Genomic DNA, 24,903 nt, shown 5'->3' on the forward strand with positions numbered 1-24,903 from the left:
AGGACAACTATGTAAGGGTAGGGCTTACATTCGTTATATACTTACATTTTATATTATGCGAGCCACTTGACCTACTGGAGCTTCATGGGATTGGAGTCATAATTCTCTGTGATATGTCAGACCAAGGGACCATAGGGAATTTGGTCATTTCTGATAGTTGAAAAGGTATCCACAAATGTGTTTACCTGTGTTGTTCATGATGCCGCTCCATTGCTAATCACTTCGTGCCAATATAGAGCATGGCAGTCACACACACTAAACCCTGTTCATATAATTCACTGTACACTATTCAGGAAGAAAATGCTGATTACACCCACAATTCTATGAAACTGTATGGAAGAGGGTGAATGTTTTAATAAACCGTGTGTTGCGAGTATGGTTGCACATTTTGGGGAATATTCAGTGGTGAAAACTTTACATGGGAATTTACAGAATATATGGGAATTAATATTAATACCACTTAAATGTAGATGGTCTTTTGCATTGGATATACAGTTGAAGTCAGAAGTTTACATACACCTTAGCCAAATACCTTTAAACTCAGTTTTTCACAATTCCTGACATTTAATCCTATTTTATTTTTTATTTATCCATTATTTTACCAGGTAAGTTGACTGAGAACACGTTCTCATTTGCAGCAACGACCTGGGGAATAGTTACAGGGGAGAGGAGGGGGATGAATGAGCCAATTGTAAACTGGGGATTATTAGGTGACCGTGATGGTTGAGGGCCAGATTGGGAATTTAGCCAGGACAGTAGGGGGTGTTAACCCCTACTCTTACGATAAGTGCCATGGGATCTTTAATGACCTCAGAGAGTCAGGACACCCGTTTAACGTCCCATCCGAAAGACAGCACCTTACACAGAGCAGTGTCCCCAATCACTGCCCTGGGGAATTGGGATCTTTGTTTAGACCAGAGGAAAGAGTGCCTCCTACTGGCCCTCCAACACCACTTCCAGCAGCATCTGGTCTCCCATCCAGGGACTGACCAGGACCAACCCTGCTTAGCTTCAAAAGCAAGCCAGCAGTGGTATGCAGGGTGGTATGCTGCTGGCATACTATTAAACATTCACTGTCTTAGTAGGATCACCACATTATTTTAAGAATGTGAAATGTCAGAATAATAGTAGAGAGAATGATTTATTTCAGCTTTTATTTATTTCATCACAATCCCAGTGGGTCAGAAATGTACATACACTCAATTAGTATTTTGTAGCATAGCCTTTAAATTGTGTCAAACATTTCGGGGAGCCTTTCACAAGTTTCCCACAATAAGTTGGGTGAATTTTGTCTCATTCCTCCTGACAGCGCTGGTGTAACAGTCAGGTTTGTAGGGCTCCTTGCTTCCTGAGCGGTACGACAGCTGCATGGTCCCATTGTGTTTATACTTGCGTACTATTGTTTGTACAGATTAACGTGGTACCTTCAGGCGTTTGGAAATTGCTCCCAAGGATGAACCAGATTTATTTATTTTTTCTGAGGTCTTGGCTGATTTCTTTTGATTTTCCCATGATGTCAAGCAAAGAGGCACTGAGTTTGAAGGTAGATCGTGAAATACATCCACAGGTACACCTCCAATTGACTCAAATGATGTCAATTAGCCTATCAGAAGCTTCTAATGCCATGACATAATTTTCTGGTATTTTCCAAGCTGTTTAAAGGCAGTCAACTTAGTGTATGTAATTTTCTGACCCACTGGAATTGTGAAACTGTGAATTATAAATTAAATAATCTGTCTGTAAACAATTGTTGGAAAAATTACTTGAGTCATGCACAAAGTAGATGTCCTAACAGACTTGCCAAAACTATAGTTTGTTAACAAGAAATGTGTGGATTGGTTGAAAAATTAGTTTTAATGACCCCGAACTAAGTATGTAAACTTCCGACTTCAACTGTATTTACCATATATGGACACATTAACATAAACCTTTTACCTTATCATAAGTAAACAGTTGTAAATCATTAAATCCTTCCAATAGAAATAAAACAATTTAGTTACAAATTCAACTTTAAATGAGTTGACTCTTCACATGGGATGATTTCACTGAACAACAAAAGGGAATATTGAATGATCCCCAATGATCCATCGCATCTACCAAAAACGTTTTCAACATACATCTGTAAAATGATAGTCTAGAAACTAAAGCTTTGGTTGTCTTCCTCTCAGGCTTCCATGTCTTCTCCCTGGACCTCCTCAATGTGCACCTCTTGAACATCAGACTGAGGCCTCATCTTCACGGTCACTTTCCAACCCTGTTGAGGATGGCTCGTTGTCAGGCTCGAAAAGCCTAAAATTTGCCCAGATGGCCAATTTTTCAAACCTTGTATTGGTCAGCCTGTTGCGTGCTTTGGTGTATGTGTTCCCAAACAAGGACCAGTTGCGCTTCGAGGCGACTGATGTTGGTGGGATTTGGAGGATGATGGACGCAACAGGGGAAAGAGCCTCAGATCCACAAAGTCCCTTCCACCAGGTGGCTGATGAGATATTTTGGCACGACTGCCATATTGGATCTCCATCCCATAGCCCTTGCTTGGAAGTGTACTTCGCCAGACTGCCAAGAACCTTGTCCTCATCCAGGCCAAGGTGGCGAGACACGGTAGTGATGACACCATAGGCCTTGTTGATCTCTGCACCAGACCGGATGCTCTTGCCAGCATACTTGGGGTCCAACATGTACGCTGCGGCGTGTATGGGCTTCAGGCAAAATTCTTCACGCTTTTTGATGTATTTCAGAACTGCAGTTTCCTCTGCTTGGAGCAACAGTGAAGTGGGCAGGGCAGTACGGATTTCTTCTCTTACATCTGCAAGCAGAGTCTGAACATCAAACAGGATGACATTGTCTCCCTCAATCCGTGCAATGGCTACTGCTATAGGTTTCAGGAGTTTCAGGCTGCTTACCACTCTCTCCCAAAATACATCATCCAGGAGGATCCTCTTGATGGGGCTCTCCATATCGGCAGACTGTGATATGGCCATTTCTTGGAGATGCCTTCCCCTTCAGGAGACTGTCAAACATGATGACAACACCACCCAAACGGGTGTTGCTGGGCAGCTTCAATGTGGTGCTCTTATTCTTCTCACTTGGGCTTGGTGAGGTAGATTGCTGTTATAACTTGATGACCCTTCACATACCTAACCATTTCCTTTGCTCTCTTGTAGAGTGTATCCATTGTTTTCAGTGCCATGATGTCCATGAGGAGCAGATTCAATGCATGAGCAGCACAGCCAATGGGTGTGATGTGAGGGTAGGACTCCTCCACTTTAGACCAAGCAGCCTTCATGTTCGCAGCATTGTCTGTCACCAGAGCTAATACCTTCTGTGGTCCAAGGTCATTGATGACTGTCTTCAGCTCATCTGCAATGTAGAGACCGGTGTGTCTGTTGTCCCTTGTGTCTGTGCTCTTGTAGAATACTAGTTGAGGGGTGGAGATGTAGTTAATTATTCCTTTCCCACAAACAATCGACCACCCATCAGAGATGATTGCAATACAGTCTGCTTTCTCTATGATTTTCTTGACCTTCACTCGAACTCTGTTGAACTCTGCATCCAGCAAATTAGTAGATAAAGCATGTCTGGTTGGAGGGGTGTATGCTGGGCGAAGAACATTCAGAAATCTCTTCCAATACACATTGCCTGTGCGCATCAGGAGGTGAACCAGTTGCATTCAAAGCTCGAGCAAGACATTCATTAGCATTTCTCTGGCTACGTTCCTCCATTGAGTCAAAAAAACATCTGATTCCAGGAGGACCATGAGCTGTTGCTATCGATAAGGTGTCTGATTCATAATTTTCACCTCAAATAGAAGTAGAGGGACTTTTGTCAGAGGTTGCTTGTTATGAGTGCTGAGGGAACTTTATGCACTTGGCCAGATGATTCTGCATCTTTGTTGCATTTTTCACATATGATTTGGCACAGTATTTGCAAATGTACACAGCTTTTCCTTCTACATCAGCTGCAGTGAAATGTCTCCACACATCAGACAGTGCCCGTGGCATTTTCCTGTAAATATTAGAAAAAAAAGGAGTAAAAAAACAACAAATACAATTCCATGTACAGATATAGTTAAACAGTTAGATTAAACAACTTCTTTGTAAGATAAATGTTTTAAATGAAACATGTATGGAAACAGGTGAATTAACACTTCAGTTAGCAGGCGAAAACCCACATGGTAGCAAAAACTAACTAGCAGAAATTGTTAACAAGTTAGAAATGATTTAAACACACTTTGCTGTAGGCTACTGTTTACTAGTTAACAAAAAATAATGTATGCCATATAAAATATATTCACCCCACCCAGTATTGTAATCAAAACTTACCAGAAAGCATGTAGTCCTTGGCTCAGACAGTGTAGTAGTGTGGGCTCAATAGCATCTCATTTGTGTGCAAGATCTTGAGAATCAGCTGTACATGTGATGGAAGAGTGCACTGTGCATGCAGAGGGTTGCAATTCCATTGAATTGGAGATTGTTTAACCAAAATATGCCACAAGACCTAGAAATGCCTTATGTGTATCCCACAACAACAAAAAAAGGTTCACTTTTATGAGCTAACCTTTTTGATGAATTTAAGCAAAATTCCCGGGCTTAACTTCCCATGGAAAATTTCCGGAAATTTCCCAGAATGTTTCAGACCCTTTGCAACCCTAGTTGTGAGCAGCCAATAACCCAGAAAACAGAACACACAACCTAATGGCCTTGCGATAGCATGCGATTGTGCAGGTTGGTCACAAGTAACACAGAGAGAGCACAGTGCTGAGTGCCCCTAAAATAAATAAATAGAAGCTTAAGTATTAAAACCTTTAATAATAGGTATAACAAAGAATATCACAACCCTCCAAATATAACACCAGAAAATACATTTTTCTAGATTCCTTGAAAGTCTAGAAATACGCTTATCAAATAACACATTATCATTATTACTGTTAGAGTAAATACTTATATTACAATTGCACATGCATTTCACCAGTTCAACCTCTATCCATGACTACCGCTCCTATTACATAAACATGTGTACATGCAAACAGCTCTACATGTCTAATACATCTGTAAAGGAATAATATTTGTAATGAGAAAAACAGAATATCACATGAAACTATAAAGTAGCTTCTTAACTGGTCCGGTAACCTTGGCAACCAAATCAGCTACTTGATGAGGTTCTGAGACATGATGTATAGAGAAAGACTAGAGAGTCTACACCCCACCTCACCTACCAAAGCCCCTCCCCCATCCGTGAATGACGCCATTGCTGCACGTTTTTGGAAAACCTACATTGGACAATTCCTTTGTTTCTGTGTTAATGATAAATTCTTAGTTGTTCCAATTAAATTCCGTGCATGAAGCCATTGCAGAGCGTTTGTTTGAAACCTACAATGAAAAATGTTGTTGTTTCCGTGTTAACAATAATTAGAACACCCATTAATCTCTCTGGACTAGTACTTCTTTTTCCCCATAACTTGTTGCTTCGCTAGCGAATTGCACTCCCAACTACCCACTAAGAGGGCTACTCAAAAGTGAGAGGTAGGGCCGGGGGGGGAAGTATTGGGACATTTCTCTATGCGCAGGGCAGCGTTCAACAATTTGAAGGACCGCCTCCTAGTCTCTCCATTGCATATCCTCGGGACATGCCAACATGTGCCAACATTTTTATGTTAAGGCTGTCATGATAGATTGCTGGTACGGCCACATGTCCAGCCACGGCGGCCACATGTCCAGCCATGGCGGCCGCATGTCCAGCCATGGCGGTCGCATGTCCAGCCATGGCAGTCGCATTAGTAGGATTCTCCTTCATGTGATAGCTTGGTTGTGAATTGCGCTTGGAATTATTCGGGCAACGAGGACGTGAATAAGGCTTCTGCCCTGAATGAACTAGCAAATGTTTCTTTAAGCAAGTTTTCCGGATAAAACTCCTTCCACATTCATTACAAGTGAAGGGACGCTCTCCAGTATGCCCACGCATGTGGACAACTAAATGGCTCGACTTAGTAAAACGTTTGTCACACTCTTTGCATTGGTAGGGTTTCTCCCCAGTGTGAAAGCGCTGGTGTACCTGCAGATTCCCTGCTGACTGAAAGGTCTTCCCACACACAGAGCACATGTAGGGTCTCTCCCCTGTGTGGATCCTTATGTGCACATTGAGATTACCTTTCTGGGTGAAACATTTTCCACAGTAGGAGCAGGGGAAGGGACGATAATTCAAATGAGTACGCACGTGATCCTTAAGGCGTCGGTTTGTTACAAAGGACTTTCCACATTGGTGACAATGGTGAGTTTTCGGAAGCTGCAATCCTTTCTTCTTCTTTGGAAGGTGCGACGATGGCCTCAGATCCGACCTCTTGTGGGCTTCCACGTGGTGTACGAGGCTGGGCAAGTTGCTGAAGGTAATTCCACATGTGTGACAGTCAAGAGTTTGGGCGACTCCGTGAATTTTTTCGTGAGCATGCAGTTGATCCATTTCGGAAAAGGCCATTGCGCAATGACGGCACTGGAATGGTTGTTGCTGTGGCGTCTTAAAACTCTTCCCGCTCTGTGGACAGATGTACATGACTTCGTTGTGTGGACACTGGTGTCTCAATTTCTCACGCAGAGAACCAAACTCTCTCCAGCACTTCAGACAGCTAAAGGCAGTGCCCACACATTGCATCCTCTTATGATTTGACAGACTTGTAAAGAATTTGAATCTATTCCCGCAGTTGGAGCACTTGTATGGATTATCCCCACAGTGAATTTGCTGGTGTTGGACAAGTTGAGACTGATAATTAAAGCACTTCCCACACTGAGGACACTGGTGGAAAATGTTCATGTGTGATGAATTGGAAGTAGATGGGGCACACTCATTTGAAGCTGAAGAAAGGGGAGTCAACACCTGAAACGATACCCCTGCAACGGTGTCTGCGGAAAAATGAATACAAATATTGAACTCATGAGGAAGTTTCCCCTACCATTGCCCCACAATGGTCAGCTGAGGCTATCCAAAGGGTAAATGTACTTGACTAAAAGTCTGTGAGGTCTCACCTGTATCACCACCTTGCATGACACTGGTAGGAGAAAGACCAGAACCAGCCCTGTGAAAGGCAAAAAACACTGGGTTAAGTGGTAAGTTTGTTTGATAGACTGTCCAAATCCAAATGGTTATTTACCAACTGTACCATTTGAAACAACAAAAATACATTTATTCTCATACCTTTTCTGTGTTGGGTCATCCTCTACATCAATATCATCTTCATTCCCTTCATCACAGGTTTCATCGCAGCCTATAATATCTCTTGTGCTCCCCATTTCCACTAAATGTGATGCCAACTCCATCCTTTGGCAGTCTCTGCTTTGTATCCCAGTCCTCATCCCCACACCAGTGTCCAGATTGGTACGGTTTAACTGGTCAGGGAAGGCATCAGATTCAATATCTGATTCCTGAGGAATGTCAGAGGAGGAAACTGCACAGACAAAAACAAATACATTAAAAACACACTTTGAGTAATATCTAGGTGAGTGTTCTGAACACCTAGAGGCAAAAATTCTCAAATCCATAATTCACATTTCAATCTATCACTTTATTTGGCTAATCCTTCCAACTTTAAATCCCTTTCAAATGAACAAGGAAGGTAAGGAACATGGTGAGAGGAAGTTCCTGCACATAAATCAGATTATGATCCTCAGATGCAGTTGTTACATCAATAAACCTTATCTGACCATGTGGTGCTAAAATTATACATACAAAAATGTATACTTTTCTATGAACTTACTGTTTGTGTACAAAGTTCTGCATTGTTTGTAATTCTGGAGCAGAAACTGGAGATCTTCTGAGTGAGAGAAAGACAGCAGGCATTCATCTAGGCCAGAGGAGCCAGCACTCAGCAACAATGCAGTCTAGGGAAAATAGGGACACAAATAAAATGCCAAAATAGCTTCCAGGCCAATTACAGTTATTCATTTGAATGCTGTTGTCTCAAGACTGTCTTACGAAAGTGATTTCTGCACCTGCTTAAAGTCTGGTAGTGTAAGCAGCTCTTCTAGCCGAGTGAGGAAGTCACAGACCAGTTCCTGAAGCACCTGGTCAAAATCAGGTCTGAATTCTTCAGGAAACACCACCTGAAAAGATGGAGAGTCAGTGAGATAATGCAAAAGGGAAAATAATAGACCAATTAATTATTGTTTTATATTTATAGACCCTGAATGATCCTAGCCTGGGTGCCAAGCCTGTTTCTGCTGTCTTGGCACCCAGGCTAGCACAGTACCCACAGAACAGGAATCAGTGTTGTGGCATGTAAGGCTACGTGTTGTGGCATAGACAGGCATCCCAATTCTGATATTTGCTTACACTTTTGACCAATCACACCAGATTTTTTCACATCAGATCTGATTGGTCAAAATACCAATGACTGAAAAAAAATCTGAATTGGGCTGTCTGTGTAAACGCAGTTTAGACAAATTAGTTAGTGAATGACTAGTTATGATTTATAATAGCGTAGGCCTATTCACTATTCAAATGCTATCTTGACTAACAATCTTACTGAATCTCAACAACTATATTTTCCACGAACATCATAACTAACTTGATTCAGGCCAGAGAAAATGTTCAAGTAAAGGCCCGCACAGACTGCATGATTTTAGCTGCCTTATGCCACGACTTTGCCATCCCAGACAAAATGTTCACGTGGCGCCTCCATGCTCTGGACACTACGCTGACAGACACAGCAAACCTTCTTGCCACAGCTCGCATTGATGTGCCATCCTGGATGAGCTGCACTACCTGAGCCACTTGTGTGGGTTGTAGACTCCGTCTCATGCTACCACTAGAGTGAAAGCACCGCCAGCATTCAAAAGTGACCAAAACATCAGCCAGGAAGCATAGGAACTGAGAAGTGGTCTGTGGTCACCACCTGCAGAACCACTCCTTTATTGGGAGTGTCTTGCTAATTGCCTATAATTTCCACCTTTTGTCTATTCCATTTGCACAACAGCATGTGAAATGTATTGTCAATCAGTGTTGCTTCCTAAGTGGACAGTTTGATTTCACAGAAGTGTGATTGACTTGGAGTTACATTGTGTTGTTTAAGTGTTCCCTTTATTTTTTTGAGCAGTGTATATACTATTTCGGCCCCCTCAGGTTCTCCGGCAGGTTATTTTAATTTTACCTTTATTTAACCAGGTAGGCCAGTTGAGAACAAGTTCTCATTTACAACTGCGACCTGGCCAAAATAAAGCAAAGCAGTGCGACAAAAACACAGTTACAAATGGGATAAACAAACGTACAGTCAATAACACAATAGGAAAATATATGTACAGTGTGTGCAAATGTAGTAAGATTAGGGAGGTAAGGCAAAAAAATAGGCCAATAAAGGTGAATTAATTACAATTTAGCATTAACACTGGAGTGAAAGATGTGCAGATGATGAATGTGTAAGTAGAGATACTGGGGTGCAAAAGAGCAAGAAGATAAATAACAATATGGGGATGAGGTAGTTGGGTGTGCTATTTACAGATGGGCTATGTACAGGTACAGTGATCGGTAACCTGCTCTGACAGCTGATGCTTAAAGTTAGTGAGGGAGATATGAGTCTCCAGCTTCAGTGATTTTTGCAATTCGTTCCAGTCATTGGCAGCAGAGAACTGGAAGGCAGCCAAAGTAAGTGTTGGCTTTGGGGATGACCAGTGAAATATACCTGCTGGAGCGCGTGCTACTAGTGTTGCTATGGTGACCAGTGAGCTGAGATAAGGCGGGGCTTTACCTAGCAAAGACTTAAAGATGACCTGGAGCCAGTGGTTTTGGCAACGAACATGTAGCAAGGGCCAGCCAACGAGAGCATCCAGTTCGCAGTGGTGGGTAGTATATGGGGCTTTGGTGAGAAAACGGATGGCACTGTGATAGACTACATCCAATTTGTTGAGTAGAGTGTTGGAGGCTATTTTGTAAATGACGTCGCCGAAGTCAAGGATCTGTAGGATAGTCAGTTTTACGAGGGTATGTTTGGCAGCATGAGTGAAGGAGGCTTTATTGCGAAATAGGATGCCGATTCTAGATTTAATTTTGGATTGGAGATGCTTAATGCAAATGCAGAACGCCACAGGATGTTTTTGTACTGGTCAAGGGCAGTCAAGTCTGGGCTGAACCAAGGGCTATAATCTGTTCTTAGTTCTACCTTTTTGAACGGGGCATGATTATTTAAGATGGTGAGGAAAGCACGTTTAAAAGGCATTTAAAGACTATTCCAGAGGCATAGTAACTAAAGGCTGCCTCTCCATGACTCCTGGTCCCAGGCTTTGGGATAGTTAAAAGGCCAGTGCGCCAGAGGACCTGAGAGACCTACTAGGTACATAACTTAAAAGCATGTCTGACATGTATTGGGGTAAACAATCGTGGATTGATTTAAAAACCAATATAAATTAATTCTAAAAATGTACAGGCAGCCAGTACCGAGACCTTAAAACCAGTGTAATGTGTGCTGTCCTTCTGGTCTTGGTCAGTACCAGTGCTGCAGCATTCTGTATGATTTTGCAGTTAACCAATGACTTTCTTGGGTAGACCAGACAGAAGAGCATTACAGTAGACAAGCCTGGTTGTAACACAAGCATGGATGAGTCTCTCTGTATCAGCCCAAGAGAGAATTGGCCACACCTTGGCAATGTTCCTCTGGTGGTAAAAAGATGTCACATTCCTAATGCGTGAGTCGAAATGGAGTTCAGAATCTAAAATAACACCTAGGTTTTTTACCTGGTGTTTTATCTGTCTTGTCCGTGAATTAATAGGTGCGGACAGATTCTCTCTGTGCTTTGGCTCCAACAAGTACCACCTCGGTCTTGACTTGATTTAGTTGGAGGAAGTTGTGAGCCATCCAAGTATTTAAATCACTAATTCAGTCGAATAATTTATCTGTGGATCTAAAATCCTCTGGTGACACTAATGTAAAAAGTTGTGTATTGTCTGCATAGCAGTGATAATCAATGCTGTGCTTTCTGATAACGCTGCCAAGGGGTAACATATATAAACTGAACAGAACCCACTGGTTAAATATGTTAAATTAACCACTGGTTAAATTAACTCACTGGTTAAATAGGTACTAAACCATTTTAGAACTGTCCAGAAGGACATCATGGTCAACAGTGTTGAATGTAGCACTTAAATCCAAGATTACAAAGGACAGAGAGCTGTTTGGCATCTGTGTTGCCTCGAAAATAATTTACAATTTTAACAAAGGCTGTCTTTGTGTTAGTCCTGAAAACCAGATTGAAAAAAAAAGAAGCTGTTTGAAAACCAATTTCTCCAGACTTTTGCTTAAGAATGGAAGTTTGGAACATAGACGAAAATTGCTAAAAGCTGAAGAATCTAGATTACTTTTCTTCTGAAGGGGTTTCACCATAGCAGTTTATTGCAGTGGGGAAAGTGCCTGTGAACAGGGAGTGATTAACAATAGCTTTCAATTCTTCAGATATGCAATTAAAAACTGTTTTGAAAAAGGTGGGGATAGGATTGAGAAGGCAGGTAGAAGGCTTAAGTTGTGATATCACTTTCCTGAGCATGTCTGTGTCAACCAGGGAAAATAAATCCACAGTGCCTTTGCGTGGTAGTCAGGTCTTGCTTGACTGATAAACATTAGGCTGGGTATCTCTGAAATATGCCGCAAACTCATCACATTTAGATGTAGAGGAAAGTTCACATAGGTTTGCGAGGGTAGGATTTATCAGGCCATCAATGGTCGAGAAGAGCACTGTCGAATTATTCTGATTAATAGTGATCAAGTTACAAAAATGAGCCCGTCTGGCATTTCTAATTGCTTTGTTATACATGCCAAGATGCTCTCTCAGAATATCATAATGGACTTGTAACTTTTACTTTCTCCACTACTCCTTTCTGCAATTTCTCTTTAAAATGTATTAGTTTCCTCTCTCAAATGCAAATAGCGAGTTGAAACCACTTGTCAAGGAGGAAGAAGTGATCTCTCATCTTTGTTGTTGTGAGTGACAGGAAGAGGGGCTTGGTGTGTGTGTAAACCAGAGGAAGAGGTGAAGCGAGCGGTTTCATGCGCGCTAAAATCTGTCCAAAATAAGCCCAATGCGTTTCAATGGGCTTATTTTGGACCTAAGCTTGTCGCTTGCCTTCCCGCCTTTGGGACAACAACCCCCTTTGTTAGGGTGGAGACGTGCATCTCATCATTATATACAGATCTCTGGTGTAAATGAGAAGGCGCACAGGAGCAAAGGAGACGAAACCAAAAAGACAACATGAGAACAAGTGAACATAAACGCTCATAAAAACAAAAACATGTGATTCTTGCGATAGTTACTTGGAATATCGCACAAAACATCAATTCAAATTAAATTTGATATAATCGCCCAGCCCTACAATGGACTAATAAACAAATACCAAAATATAGTTTTTGGGTGGAATTTTCCTTTAAGTACCTCTACTTTCCCTAAGCTCCGAAAAAGTTATGGCAGTATCAATAAAAACACGACCAGCAATGACACCATTCATAAATAATTAATAAATAAAAAATTGCAATGCTTTTATTGAGCAATGCCAATAATCATGCTACGGGGCTTATATTCGGCATTAGCTTTTCCATGTTGTGATGTGCCTCTTCAATTAGAAAGTTAAGCTTTTTATTACAAGGACCGCTCAGTCACAGAGGTAGGAGGAGCAGTGTCTGTCAATCGACATAGCAACAGCTTGTTGTTCTTTTGACGCCAATGCGTGATACGCCCAGCTGACGTAGCCTAAGTCGACTGACGTAGCCTCGCAAGCCAATCGCAGAATGTGACAACAGAACTGAGGCAAACCTTACAACCCAGCCAGGTTGATGTCAAGATTTTAATTTGGTCACGTTGCACAGTGTGACATGTAATAATCGTAAAAGACTGAATCTGACATAGTGTGGGAAGGCCTTGTAGGTTCAAGACAAGCTTGGCATTAACAGCTACTTACTTGGACGAAGTGTTCACGCTCAACCGGGTCTATAATCAAGTTTTGGGTGAGCTTGGAAAAGTTAGCTTCAGGTGATTCTATGCCTGCATCATTGGACTGTAAAACAAAGTAAAACATAAAAAAAAGGGGTGTTAATTATCTCATAAAAGTGTCCAGCAGAACAATAGCTCCAATCTTGGCACAATATTTATACTTTGATTCACCAACCTGTGCATGTTGAGAAGACTTTATTCTATAAAGGAGGGTCTGGAGGCTGACAGGGTTTACCTGCAAGAAAAGTGGTCCAGTCAGATACTTTGCATAAAACTATTTTCTACATTTTACCTATACACTAAGAAAGTCCCCCTACTTCCTGGATAAAGTCTCATACTGTTTTTTAATGGGCTTCAATATATCATCAAATTCGTGAAAACACAGTAATTTGAGATATGTGAAATTCTTCCTGATGCCTTATGGTTTTCGATTACAAAAACACAATTGAAAACCTTCATAAAAGGCCTCGGGTAGAAGTAAATTAATCCACAAATACAATGTAATATCTTAAATGCCCATGTTCCCATGATTTTTTAAAAAGCCCATTCAAAAACAGTATGTGACTGGATGCAGGAAGTAGGTGGGACTATCCCAGCATATTGAAGTGATTCTGTATGGCATAATGTGGCATTTCTTACCCTTGCTCTCAGACCCAAAATAAGGAGGGTCCTCTGTCTGTCAGTCATAAGTTCTGGGACAGTTTGTGTTACCACGGTCACAAACTCCTCTAATTTCCCATAGTGCTTAATGGCCCTCTGTTGTGCTACCTGCCACATAAATGCAGACATCAGACGTAAAGGTGGAACCAAAAGGCGCAGGGAGGAGAGCGGAATGGGGGAATCTATAATGTGAAAAGTACAGTGAAGTGTGTTAGATGGCTAGCTAAATCAATTCCATTTTGTACGAAGATTAACATAGCAGAACTAACTAAATTAGCTAGTTTTGCATATCTTAACTACAGATAGTTATTCATTGAGTGATAAGAAATGTTACGGTTCATATAACATTGCCAGCAGATAGCTAACGTTAGCCAACTTAACGTTATAGTTTAGCTTGCACTTAAGTATTAGCTATAAGGCTAGCTTGCACAGAATGTGCCCAAGTGGACACAATAACATAATTCAAAACTGAACGTTAGTTAGTCAATAACATGACAGATCGCCGTAGCGGCACTGCTAGATAGATCAAGGGGTTTTGCTAAAAACGGCAAAGTAGGCCTAGCTAGCTACCCAGCTACTTCCTTGAAATCAGGGTCGTGTTCATTATACACCGGAGGAGAAAAAAACGGACCGGGACAACCTGAACTTATCCAATAAGAAACGCTCGTTTTCATTTTGCGTTGCAAAACGTTCAGTAAAGTGTACACTAATGAGGACGACCCTGCCTGATCATGGCTAGTTGGCCACCTAGCTAGAAAACCCAACCTAGACAGATTTGTAGCAAACAAAAACAAAATATTGTTTTATATAATATAAGTTACCACGAATACATACCCATTATGGCCCATGTGCCAATCAGTATCTTAGCTACCTTTGCTAGTGAGCGCCGCATGAGACGGTAGAATGTAAACCTAGCTAGCCAACGTTACTGCCGACGAACAAAGAGGATGTGAAACCTTTGCCACCAGTAGGCCTATTACGCTTCAAAAATTGTCTTCAAAATAAAAGTCCTAATTAGGGGTTCACAGCAATGATGAACTGTACACTGAGTGTACAAAACATTAAGAGCACCTTCCTAATATTGAGTTGCACCCAATGTCCTCAGAACAGCCTCAATTCGTCGGGGCATGGACTCTACAAATCTGGCCCAAGTTGATTCCAATTCTTCCCACGGTTGTGTCAAGTTGGCTGGATGTCCTTTGGGTGGTGGACCATTCTTTATACACACGGGAAACTGTTGAGCGTGAAAAACCCAGCAGAGTTGCAGTTCATAACACAAAACAGTGCGCCTGGCACATACTACCATACATACCCGTTCAAAGGCACGTAAATGTTGTGTCTTGCCCATTTACCCTCTGAATGGCACACATACACAATCCAGTCTCAATTATCTCAACTCTTAAAAATCCTTATTTAACCTGTCTCCTCCCATTCATCTACACCGACTGAAGTGGATTTAAAGCTGCAAAATGTCATATTTTTAGGCGACCAAATTTACATAGAAATGTGAGTTATAGATCTGTCATTCTCATTGAAAGTCTAAGAAGCAGTAGCTTTGAATCTTGAAGCTCGCATCCGCTACAAGACCATGGTGCTTGCCTACGGAGCTGTGAGGGGAACGGCACCTCCGTACCTTCAGGCTCTGATCAGGCCCTACACCCAAACAAGGGCACTGCGTTCATCCACCTCTGGCCTGCTCGCCTCCCTACCTCTGAGGAAGTACAGTTCCCGCTCAGCCCAGTCAAAACTGTTCGCTGCTCTGGCACCCCAATGGTGGAACAAACTCCCTCACGACGCCAGGTCAGCGGAGTCAATCACCACCTTCCGGAGACACCTGAAACCCCACCTCTTTAAGGAATACCTAGGATAGGATAAAGTAATCCTTCTAACCCCCCCCCTTAAAAGAGTTAGATGCACTATTGTAAAGTGGTTGTTCCACTGGATATCATAAGGTGAATGCACCAATTTGTAAGTCGCTCTGGATAAGAGCGTCTGCTAAATGACTTAAATGTAAATGTAAAAGCAGTATGTGGGTATGTACGGATGTATTGTGATGGAAGGTGGGGTGTGTGTTTTTGTGTTTGGAAAAGTGTGGAGTTAAGTGAGTGACACTAGCAGCACTAGCTGCAGTAACCCATGGGGAGGGGATCACACTTGGATAATCAGAGAGGGGGGATATTATTGTGGCCCTGGTGGCACAAAATAAATATAATAAAATTGTCACATGCGCCGAATACGCCGTGAAATGCTTACTTACGAGCCCTTAACCAACAATGCAGTTCAAGAAATAGAGTTAAGAAAATATTTACAAAATAAACTTAAGTTAAAAAAAGTATTAATTTTTAAAAAGTATTAATTTAAAATATATTTTTATTTCACCTTTATTTAACCAGGTAGGCTAGTTGAGAACAAGTTCTCATTTGCAACTGCAACCTGGCCAAGATAAAGCATAGCAATTCGACACATACAGAGTTACACATGGAAAACAAAACATACAGTCAATAATACAGTAGAACAAAGAAAACAAAAAGTCTATATACAGTTTGTGCAAATGAGGTAAGATAAGGGAGTTAAGGCAATAAATAGGCCATGATGGCGAAGTAATTACAATATAGCAATTACAATATAGCAAAATATGGAAAAAATCTAAAAGTAACAAGAAAATTACATAACAATAATGAGGCTATATACTTGTGCCGAGTCAATGTGGGGGTACAGGTTAATCGAGGTAATTTGTAAAGTGACTATGCATAGATAATAAACAGTGAGTAGCACCCGGGTGGCTATTTGATTAATTGTTCAGAAGTCTTATGGCTTGAAGGTAGAAGCTGTTAAGGAGCCCTTTGGTCCTAGACGTGGCGCTCCGGTACCGCTTGTTGTGCGGTAGCAGAGAGAACAGTCTTTGACAATTCTATGTGCCTCCCTCTGACACCGCCCAGTATATAGGTCCTGGATGTCAGGAAGCTTGGCCCCAGTGATGTACTGGGCCGTACGCTGTACCCTCTGTAACGCCTTATGGTCAGATGCCGAGCAGTTGCCATATCAGGCGGTGATGCAACCGATCAGGATGCTCTCGATGGTGCAGCTGTAGAACCTTTTGAGGATCTGGGGACCCATGCCAAATCTTTTCAGTCTCCTGAGGGGGAAAGGCGATGTCGTTCCCTCTTCACAACTGTCTTGGTGTGTTTGGACCATGATAGTTTGTTGGTGATGTGGACACCAAGGAACTTGAAACTCTCGACCTGCTCCACTTCAGCCCTGTCGATGTTAATGTTAATATAATCAAAGGTCTGACTGCACAGAGATGCTTGGGAAAATGGTCACAATGGGGGACCAGCGTATCTTTCAGGGGAAGGGGTGTATCTGATCTCATTCACCAAGGACTTGACGTTTAATCAAATCTCCCCGTTTTTGCATGCCTTCTCAAACAGCTGTAACTGTATATGCATTTATAAATCAAGTCATTTCTTGAGTTGGGCTCAGGGATGGAACAAATGTTGAGCATTTGAGCTTATGGTTGTTTGTCGGGGAAAGGGGTTGAGTGTCTATGAGTGTGTGTGTGTGTGTGTGTGTGTGTATCCCACATCTGTTGCTAGGGTGTAATGAAGTTAGGAACAATATAGGATGAATCACAATAATGGTTTGATAAAATAATTGCTTGCCAAAAATGTAATTTTTGTATTGGCAATCCTGGTTATAGGTAACAATCCTTTGCATGAACTGCCTACATTATTACTAGTTAATTATGGAAATTAAGACGCAGTATTTTTTATATATATATTGTTTTAATAGCTATATATATAATGCAAATCGAGGTGAGGACGATGGAAATGCTTTTGGGGGTTGATTTGCTTCAAATCTGTGGGTGGCACGGTGTGTTCTTTTCGAAGGATGGGTCCCGGTCTCTCGGGGCCTCTGGGGGAACGGGGGTGGTCTGCCGGTCCAAACACAACAAGACAGTTGTGAACCCCTCTCCAACCCAACTTGGGATGGGGAGGGGTTCTAGCGGGCGGAATAGTGGGGAACAATTGGAGGTTTACTTAGTAGCAATGCAAATATCATGGTATGGACACTCAATCACCATGGTACTTTTTAATGGTGAGTTTACAAACGTATATTATGATAAATAGATTTGAAATTTGGATCTCATTATGGTAAATGGTGAAGTAAGTATAGCCAGTTATAATTGTAATGGCTTAGCAGATAATAAGAAAAGACGATCAGTATTTACCTGGCAAAAAGAGAAGGAATATAATATCTATTGTTTACAGGAAACTCATTCAACAATTTTAGATGAAGTTGTGAGAAAAAAGGACTGGGGGACGAAATATATATCTCCCATGGGCAAAGAAATTCAAAAGGTGTGATGATATTAATTAACAGAAATGTTGATCCGAATGTGCAAATTGTCCAGACAGATCCTCAAGGTAGATGGTTGATTTTAAATATGTTATTGGACCATAAACAGATATGGCTCATTAACCTATAGGGTCCAAATAATGATGATCCAAGCTTCTTTGAAAATATATATAAGAATTTATCAACACTACAAGCAATACAAGACTATTATTATGGTGGGTGTTAATATTACGGTTTTAAATACCTGTATGGACCGTAAAGGAAATCACACTACAAACTATCACCCTCATGCACTTAAGGAAATCATGAATGTCATGGATATATTAGAACTAGTGGATATATGGAGGCTTAAATATCCTGACCTAGTGAGGAATACATGGCCGAGGCTCAGTCAAGCTAGTAGTCTTGACTACTTTCTTATGTCATTCTCACTGGCACCAAAAGTTAAAAGAGTGTTGATAGGGGACAGAATTCGTTCAGACAGTCAATTGCGAAAGTATTCAGACATCAATCTACACACAATACCCCATAATGACAAAAACAGGTTTTTAGAAATGTTAAAAAGCTGAAATATCACATTTACATAAGTATTCAGACCCTTTACTCAGTACTTTGTTGAAGCACCTTTGGCAGCGATTACAGCCTTGAGTCTTCTTGGGTATGAAGCTACATGCTTGGCACACCTGCATTTGGTGAGTTTCTCCCATTCTTCTCTGCAGATCCTCTCAAGCTCTGTCAGGTTTGATGGGGAGCTATTTTCAGGTCTCTCCAGAGATGTTCGATCAGGTTCAAGTCCGGGCACTGCCTGGGCCACTCAAGGACATTCAGAGACTTGTCCGAAGCCAATCCTGCTTTGTCTTGGCTGTGTGCTTAAGGTTGTTGTCCTGTTGGAAGGTGAATCACCGCCCCAGTCTGAGGTCCTGAGCACTCTGGAGCAGGTTTTAAATCAAGGATCTCTCTGTACTTTGCGCCGTTAATCTTTCCCTCAATCCAGACTAGTCTCCCAGTCCCTGCCACTGAAAAACATCCTCACAGCATGATGCTACCACCACCATTCTTCACCGTAGGGATGGTGCCAGGTTTCCTCCAGACGTGACGCTTGGCATTCAGGCCAAAGAGTTCAATCTTGGCTTCATCAGACCAGAGAATCTTGTTTCTCATGGTCTGAGAGTCCAATTGGTGCCTTTTGACAAACTCCAAGCGGGCTGTCATGTGCTTTTTATTGGGGAGTGGCTTGCGTCTGGCCACTCTACCATAAAGGTCTTATTGGTGGAGTGCTGCAGAGATGGTCGTCCTTCTGGAAGGTTCTCCCATCTCCACAGAGGAACTCTGGAGTTATGTCAAAGTGACCGTTGGGTTCTTGGTCACCCCTCTGACCAAGGCCATTTTTCCTACCGATTGCTCAGTTTGGCAGGGAGGTCAGCTCTAGGAAGAGTTTTGGTGGTTCCAAACTTCTTCCATTAAAGAATGATGGAGGCTGTCACGTTCCTGACCTATTTCTGTTAGTTTGTTGTATGTGTTAGTTGGTCAGGACGTGAGTTTGGGTGGGCATTCTATGTTGTGTGTTTCTATGTTGGTTTAGGGTTGCCTGGTATGGCTCTTAATTAGAGGCAGGTGTTTTGCGTTCCTCTAATTAAGAGTCATATTTAGGTAGGTTGTTTCACTGTGTTCGTTGTGGGTGGTTGTCTCCTGTGTCTGTGTATATGTTTGCACCATACGGGACTGTTTGCGGTTTGTTCATTTTATGTAGTCTGTTCCTGTTCGTTTCGTTCTTCACGTTATATGTAAGTTCGTCGTTCAGGTCTGTCTGCATCGTTTATTTGTTTTGTTAGTTTAATCAAGTATAGTTCGTTTTCGTCTTTGTCTCTTGTTTATTTAATAAAGCATCATGTCATTTCACTACGCTGCGCCTTGGTTTAATCCCTGCTCCTCCTCTTCGGATGAAGAGGAGGAGGAAAACCGTTACAGAGGCCACTGTTCTTTGGGACCTTCAATGCTGCGGAACTGTTTTGGTACCCATCCCCAGATCTGTGCCTCAACACAATCCTGTCTCGGAGCGCTACGGACAATTCCCTCGACCTCATGGCTTAGTTTTTGCTCTGACATGTACTGTCAACTGTGGGATCTTATATAGACAGGTGTGTGCCTTTCCAAAAAATGTCCAATCAATTGAATTTACCACAGGTGTACTGCAATCAAGTTGTCTCATAGCAAAGGGTCTAAATACTTACAGTTGAAGTCGGAAGTTTACATACACTTACGTTGGAGTCATTAAAACTCGTTTTTCAACCACTCCACAAATTCCTTGTTAACAAATTATAGTTTTGGCAAGTCAGTTAGGACATCTACTTTGTGCATGTCGCAAGTAATTTTTCCAACAATTGTGTACAGACAGATTAATTCACTGTATCACAATTCCAGTGGGTCAGAAGTTTACATACACTAAATTGGCTGTGCCTTTAAACAGCTTGGAAAATTCCAGAAAATGATGTCTTGGCTTTAGAAGCTTCTTATATGCTAATTGACATCATTTGAGTCAATTGGAGGTGTACCTGTGGTTGCATTTCAAGGCCTACCTTCAAACTCAGTGCCTCTTTAGTTGACATCATGGGAAAATCAAAAGAAATCAGTCAAGACCTCAGAAAAAAAATTGTAGACCTCCACAGGTCTGGTTCATCCTTGGGAGCAATTTCCAAATGCCTGAAGTTACCACGTTCATCTGTACAAACAATAGTACGCAAATATAAACATCACGGGACCACGCAGCCGCCATACCGCTCAGGAAGGAGGAGATTAACGTACTTAGGTGCGAAAAGTGCAAATCATCCCAGAACAACAGCAAAGGACCTTGTGAAGATGCTGGAGGAAGCAGGTATCTATATCCACAGTAAAACGAGTCCTATATCGACATAACCTGAAAGGCCGCTCAGCAAGGAAGAAGCCACTGCTCCAAAACCGCAATAAAAAAGCCTGACTACGGTTTGCAACTGCACATGGGGACAAAGATTGTACTTTTTGAAGAAATGTCTCTGGTTTGATGAAACAAAAATATAACTGTTTGGCCGTAATGACCATCATTATGTTTCGAAGGAAAAAGGGGGATGCTTGCAAGCCGAAGAACACCAACCCAACCGTGAAGCACGGGGGTGGCAGCATCATGTTGTGGGGGTACTATGCTGCATGAGGGACTGGTGCACTTCTCAAAATAGATGGCATCATGAGGTAGGAAAATTATGTGGAGATATTGAAGCAACATCTCAAGACATCAGTCAGGAAGTTAAAGCTTGGTCACAAATGGTCTTCCAAATGGACAATGACCCCAAGCATACTTCCCTTTCTGATATTCTGCATAGCACCAGGGACATGTAAAAGACAAACCTGACCTCTCTCCTCTCTGGGCCCCAGTTGACTGAGCCCCAGCTGAGGGAAGAAGTGCAACTGCCAACACCAGAGTCCAAAGGGATACATTCTAATAAGTATATCACATAAGCATATTATGCAGAAAATACATCTTAATTATCTATGTTACACAACTAATTCTGATCCATCCGCCACATGTTGCTTCAATATATCTACATAATTTTCCTACCTCATGATGCCATCTATTTTGTGAAGGGCACCAGTCCCTCCTGCAGAAAAGCACCCCACAACATACTGAATTATAAGTGAAATAATCTGTCTGTAAACAATTGTTGGAAAAATTACTTGCGACATGCACAAAGTAGATGTCCTAACCGACTTGCCAAAACTATAATTTGTTAACAAGAAATTTGTGGAGTGGTTGAAAACGAGTCCAACCTAAGTGTATGTAAACTTCCGACTTCAACTGCATTTATTATTGCCATCGAAATGTTAGCTGTTAAAATGAGATCCAACAATAATATCAAGGTGTTTCAAATCCAGGGCTTAAAAATATAGGTGTCATTGTACTCTGATGATTCATGTTTTCTTTTTAATCCACAATTTGGATCCCTCCACAGCCTCATAGAGGATCTAGAAACTTTTTCTAACCTCCCTGGACTACAACCAAATTATGATAAGTGTACTATATTTCGTGTTGGATCACAAAAAAGTTTTACATTACCGTGTAGTTTACCAATAAAATGATCTGATGGGGATGCGGGCATACTCGGAATAAATATCCCGAAAGAAAGAAATGAACTCACTCCAATACATTTTTATAGAAAGTTAGCAAAAATAGATAAGATCTTTCTACCATGGAAAGGAAAATACCTGTCTATTTGTGGAAAAATCACCCTGATTAACTCTTTAGTCATATCCAAATGTACCTATTTGCTTATGGTCTTGCCTACACCTAGCGACCTGTTTATTAAATTATATGAGCAAAATATATTCAATTTTGTTTGGAACGACCAAAATTGGTTAAAGAAAATTGTGATAAATAAAAAAGTATACAAGTTTCATTTAAGGACCAAAAAATTTACAGCTGTGCTATAAAGATTGCAAAATAGTTGGGAAGAGATTTGATGTACCGATTCCATGGTAAAACAATGCCAGAATCAAATCTTTTAATTTTTCTATTTGAATTATTATACAAAATTCTTACAACCAAAAGAATGTTATATACAGTATATACAACCATCCCAGCTCTGCAGATTTTGCTGTGAAGAGAGATTCATTAGATCATTTGTTTTGGTACAGTCCATATGTAGCTTGTTTTTTGTCACAGGTCTAGGAATGGTTGGGAGAAGTGCAACATTTACCTGGAGCTAACTCTGCAGATAGCACTACTGGGTGATTTGAAAAGTAATGGTCAATCGATCAATAATATAATAATATTTTTAGCAGAAATGTTTATCTTTAATTTACAATCTGTAGAAACTATGAGAATAGAAAGGTTCAGAACATTTGTGAAACATCGCAGCACAGTTTAATAAAAAATGTATGGTGTTATGAGATAGATGGGAGGGGTTGAGTGGAGCTGAAGGGTGGGATTAAAAACAACATAACTAATGTAAAATATACTGTGTCCGTAAAATGTATATATGTTCAGAACTTTTGTGAAACAGCACAGTTAAAAATATATGGCAAAATAAAATCAAACTAATGAGCTTCAGAGATAGATGGGAGGGGTTGATGGTAGTTGAAGGATGGGATTAAAAACAAACAAAAGATAACTATTGTAAAATACATTGTGTCCGTAAAATGTATATAGTATGTATAAGCTGGAAGTAGAAGCCTAAGTGTTGTTGTCCATTAGTTTACTCCAATAAGGAGAGGGGTGGTAGGGTTAGGGGAAAATAATGAAGGAAAACATATTTAAAAATATATATATATATATATATATATATATTTACAAAAAAAATAAATAAAATATATATATATATATATATATATATATATATATATATATATATATATTTACAAAAAATATATGGGGGATTAGAAATTATTGCTTCCCGTTCTTAAATTGAGTTTTTGCTTCAAACAGCTGAAAATACAATATTTTTGATTATGGAAAATATGTCCGGCTTAACAGATTCAGTCCAGATTTTGTATTTAGACTCATTACATCCGTTTTTTATGGTTTCAATAAAAAAAGTGTTGTTGCTCATTTCAAATATGGCCACACTGTACTTAGCACATAGGCTAATGCTAAAAATATTCTTCTCATGAACCATAAATCAGATTGACTCCAGATTTGGTATATACAATATGAATTAGCCTCTAATGAATTTGAGAATGATTAGTTGCTGTATGGTGCCACTAGATGACACCATAGCACACCAGGTCTATAAACACTGATGGACATAGGGCCATGACATATGCTATGTAAACCTTATGCACAGTGCCATCTATACTCCAAAAGGTTGGATTTGAAAGCAAAAAAATTACTGTGCAGACTGTCAGTTTTAATTTGGTATTTTCATTCATATCGGGTGAATCGTTTAGAAATTACAGCACTTTTTCTACATAGTCCCCCCCATTTTAGGGGAGTATTGGGGCAAAAGTATTGGGACAAATTCACTTACATGTGTATTAAAGTGTTTAAATGTTAAGTATTTGTTCCCATATTCATAGCACGCAATGACTATATCAAACTTGTGACTCTGTTGGATACATTTGCTCTTTGTTTTGGTTGTGTTTGCGCTAATTTTGTGCCCAATAGAAATTAATGGTAAAATAGAGCACTGCAGTCACACTAATTTAAATGAATGAATTACCCTTTTCATTCACTGTAAGTAAATTCAGATTTTTAACCACAATTCTATGGAACTGGAAGAAGGTGAATGTTTTCATAAACCACTGTCTTATGAGCAGCCAATAACCCAGAAAACAGAGCATACATGTATGTGACCACTACCAGACGGACAACATGTTCTGTCTCAATGTGAGACAATGGAGACTGGCAGGAGTTTATGGCAACTCACCATAAGCTGGTTGAAATGAACATTCAGTCACCATTAGTCACTTTCACAGTGGTGGAGACACAGCTGCTATGAGAAGAGACTATTCATCATTGTCTACTTTAGTTTCAACCAGTTACACTGGTCCAGATAAATGTGTCAATGACCATAAGCTCCTGCCAATCTCCATTGTTACGGCTGTGAGAAGAAGCGGAATGGTGAATGGACCCAAGGGCGTTGCCACAGCAAGTGTTATGCGAGTCACAAGTAATACAGAGGGAAAAGGATAATATAAATCAATACCAGCTCTCAAATTCATACCTTGACCATCGATGAGATCAAAATGATAGTTTTAACCATGTTTTGAGGCTATACAGTGTTGGTAGCCGTTGAACTAAGGCAGGGCTCTCCAACCCTATTTCCAGAAAGCTACCCTCCTGTAGGTTTTTGCTCCAACCCCAGTTGTAACTAACCTGATTCAGCTTATCAACCAGCTAATTATTAGAATCAGGTGTGCTAGATTAGGGTTGGAGTGAACACCTACAGGACAATAGCTCTCCAGG

General features: G+C 40.9%; 1 protein-coding gene across 2 annotated transcripts; it reads right to left on the reverse strand.

The window, feature by feature from the left end:
* Positions 1-4,785: 4,785 nt before the first annotated feature.
* LOC139565994 (zinc finger protein ZFMSA12A-like) lies at positions 4,786-24,801 on the reverse strand. Of its 2 annotated transcripts, none has more exons than XM_071386776.1 (9): positions 24,662-24,801; positions 13,593-13,795; positions 13,129-13,188; positions 12,922-13,017; positions 7,977-8,087; positions 7,742-7,865; positions 7,183-7,432; positions 7,014-7,063; positions 4,786-6,890 (listed from the first exon to the last, which is right to left on the reverse strand). In XM_071386776.1, the coding sequence occupies exons 2-9, from the start codon at positions 13,740-13,742 to the stop codon at positions 5,572-5,574; spliced, it is 2,160 nt and encodes a 719-aa protein (XP_071242877.1). In that variant the 5' UTR covers positions 13,743-13,795; positions 24,662-24,801; the 3' UTR covers positions 4,786-5,571. The 2 variants fall into 2 exon arrangements, with proteins under 2 accessions (XP_071242877.1, XP_071242876.1); XM_071386775.1 differs by lacking the exon at positions 24,662-24,801 and adding an exon at positions 14,448-14,606.
* Between the last annotated feature and the right edge of the window lie 102 nt (positions 24,802-24,903).

The sequence above is a fragment of the Salvelinus alpinus genome, chromosome 37 (assembly GCF_045679555.1).
Source record: "Salvelinus alpinus chromosome 37, SLU_Salpinus.1, whole genome shotgun sequence".
In the NCBI taxonomy this organism is placed as follows: Eukaryota; Metazoa; Chordata; class Actinopteri; order Salmoniformes; family Salmonidae; genus Salvelinus; species Salvelinus alpinus.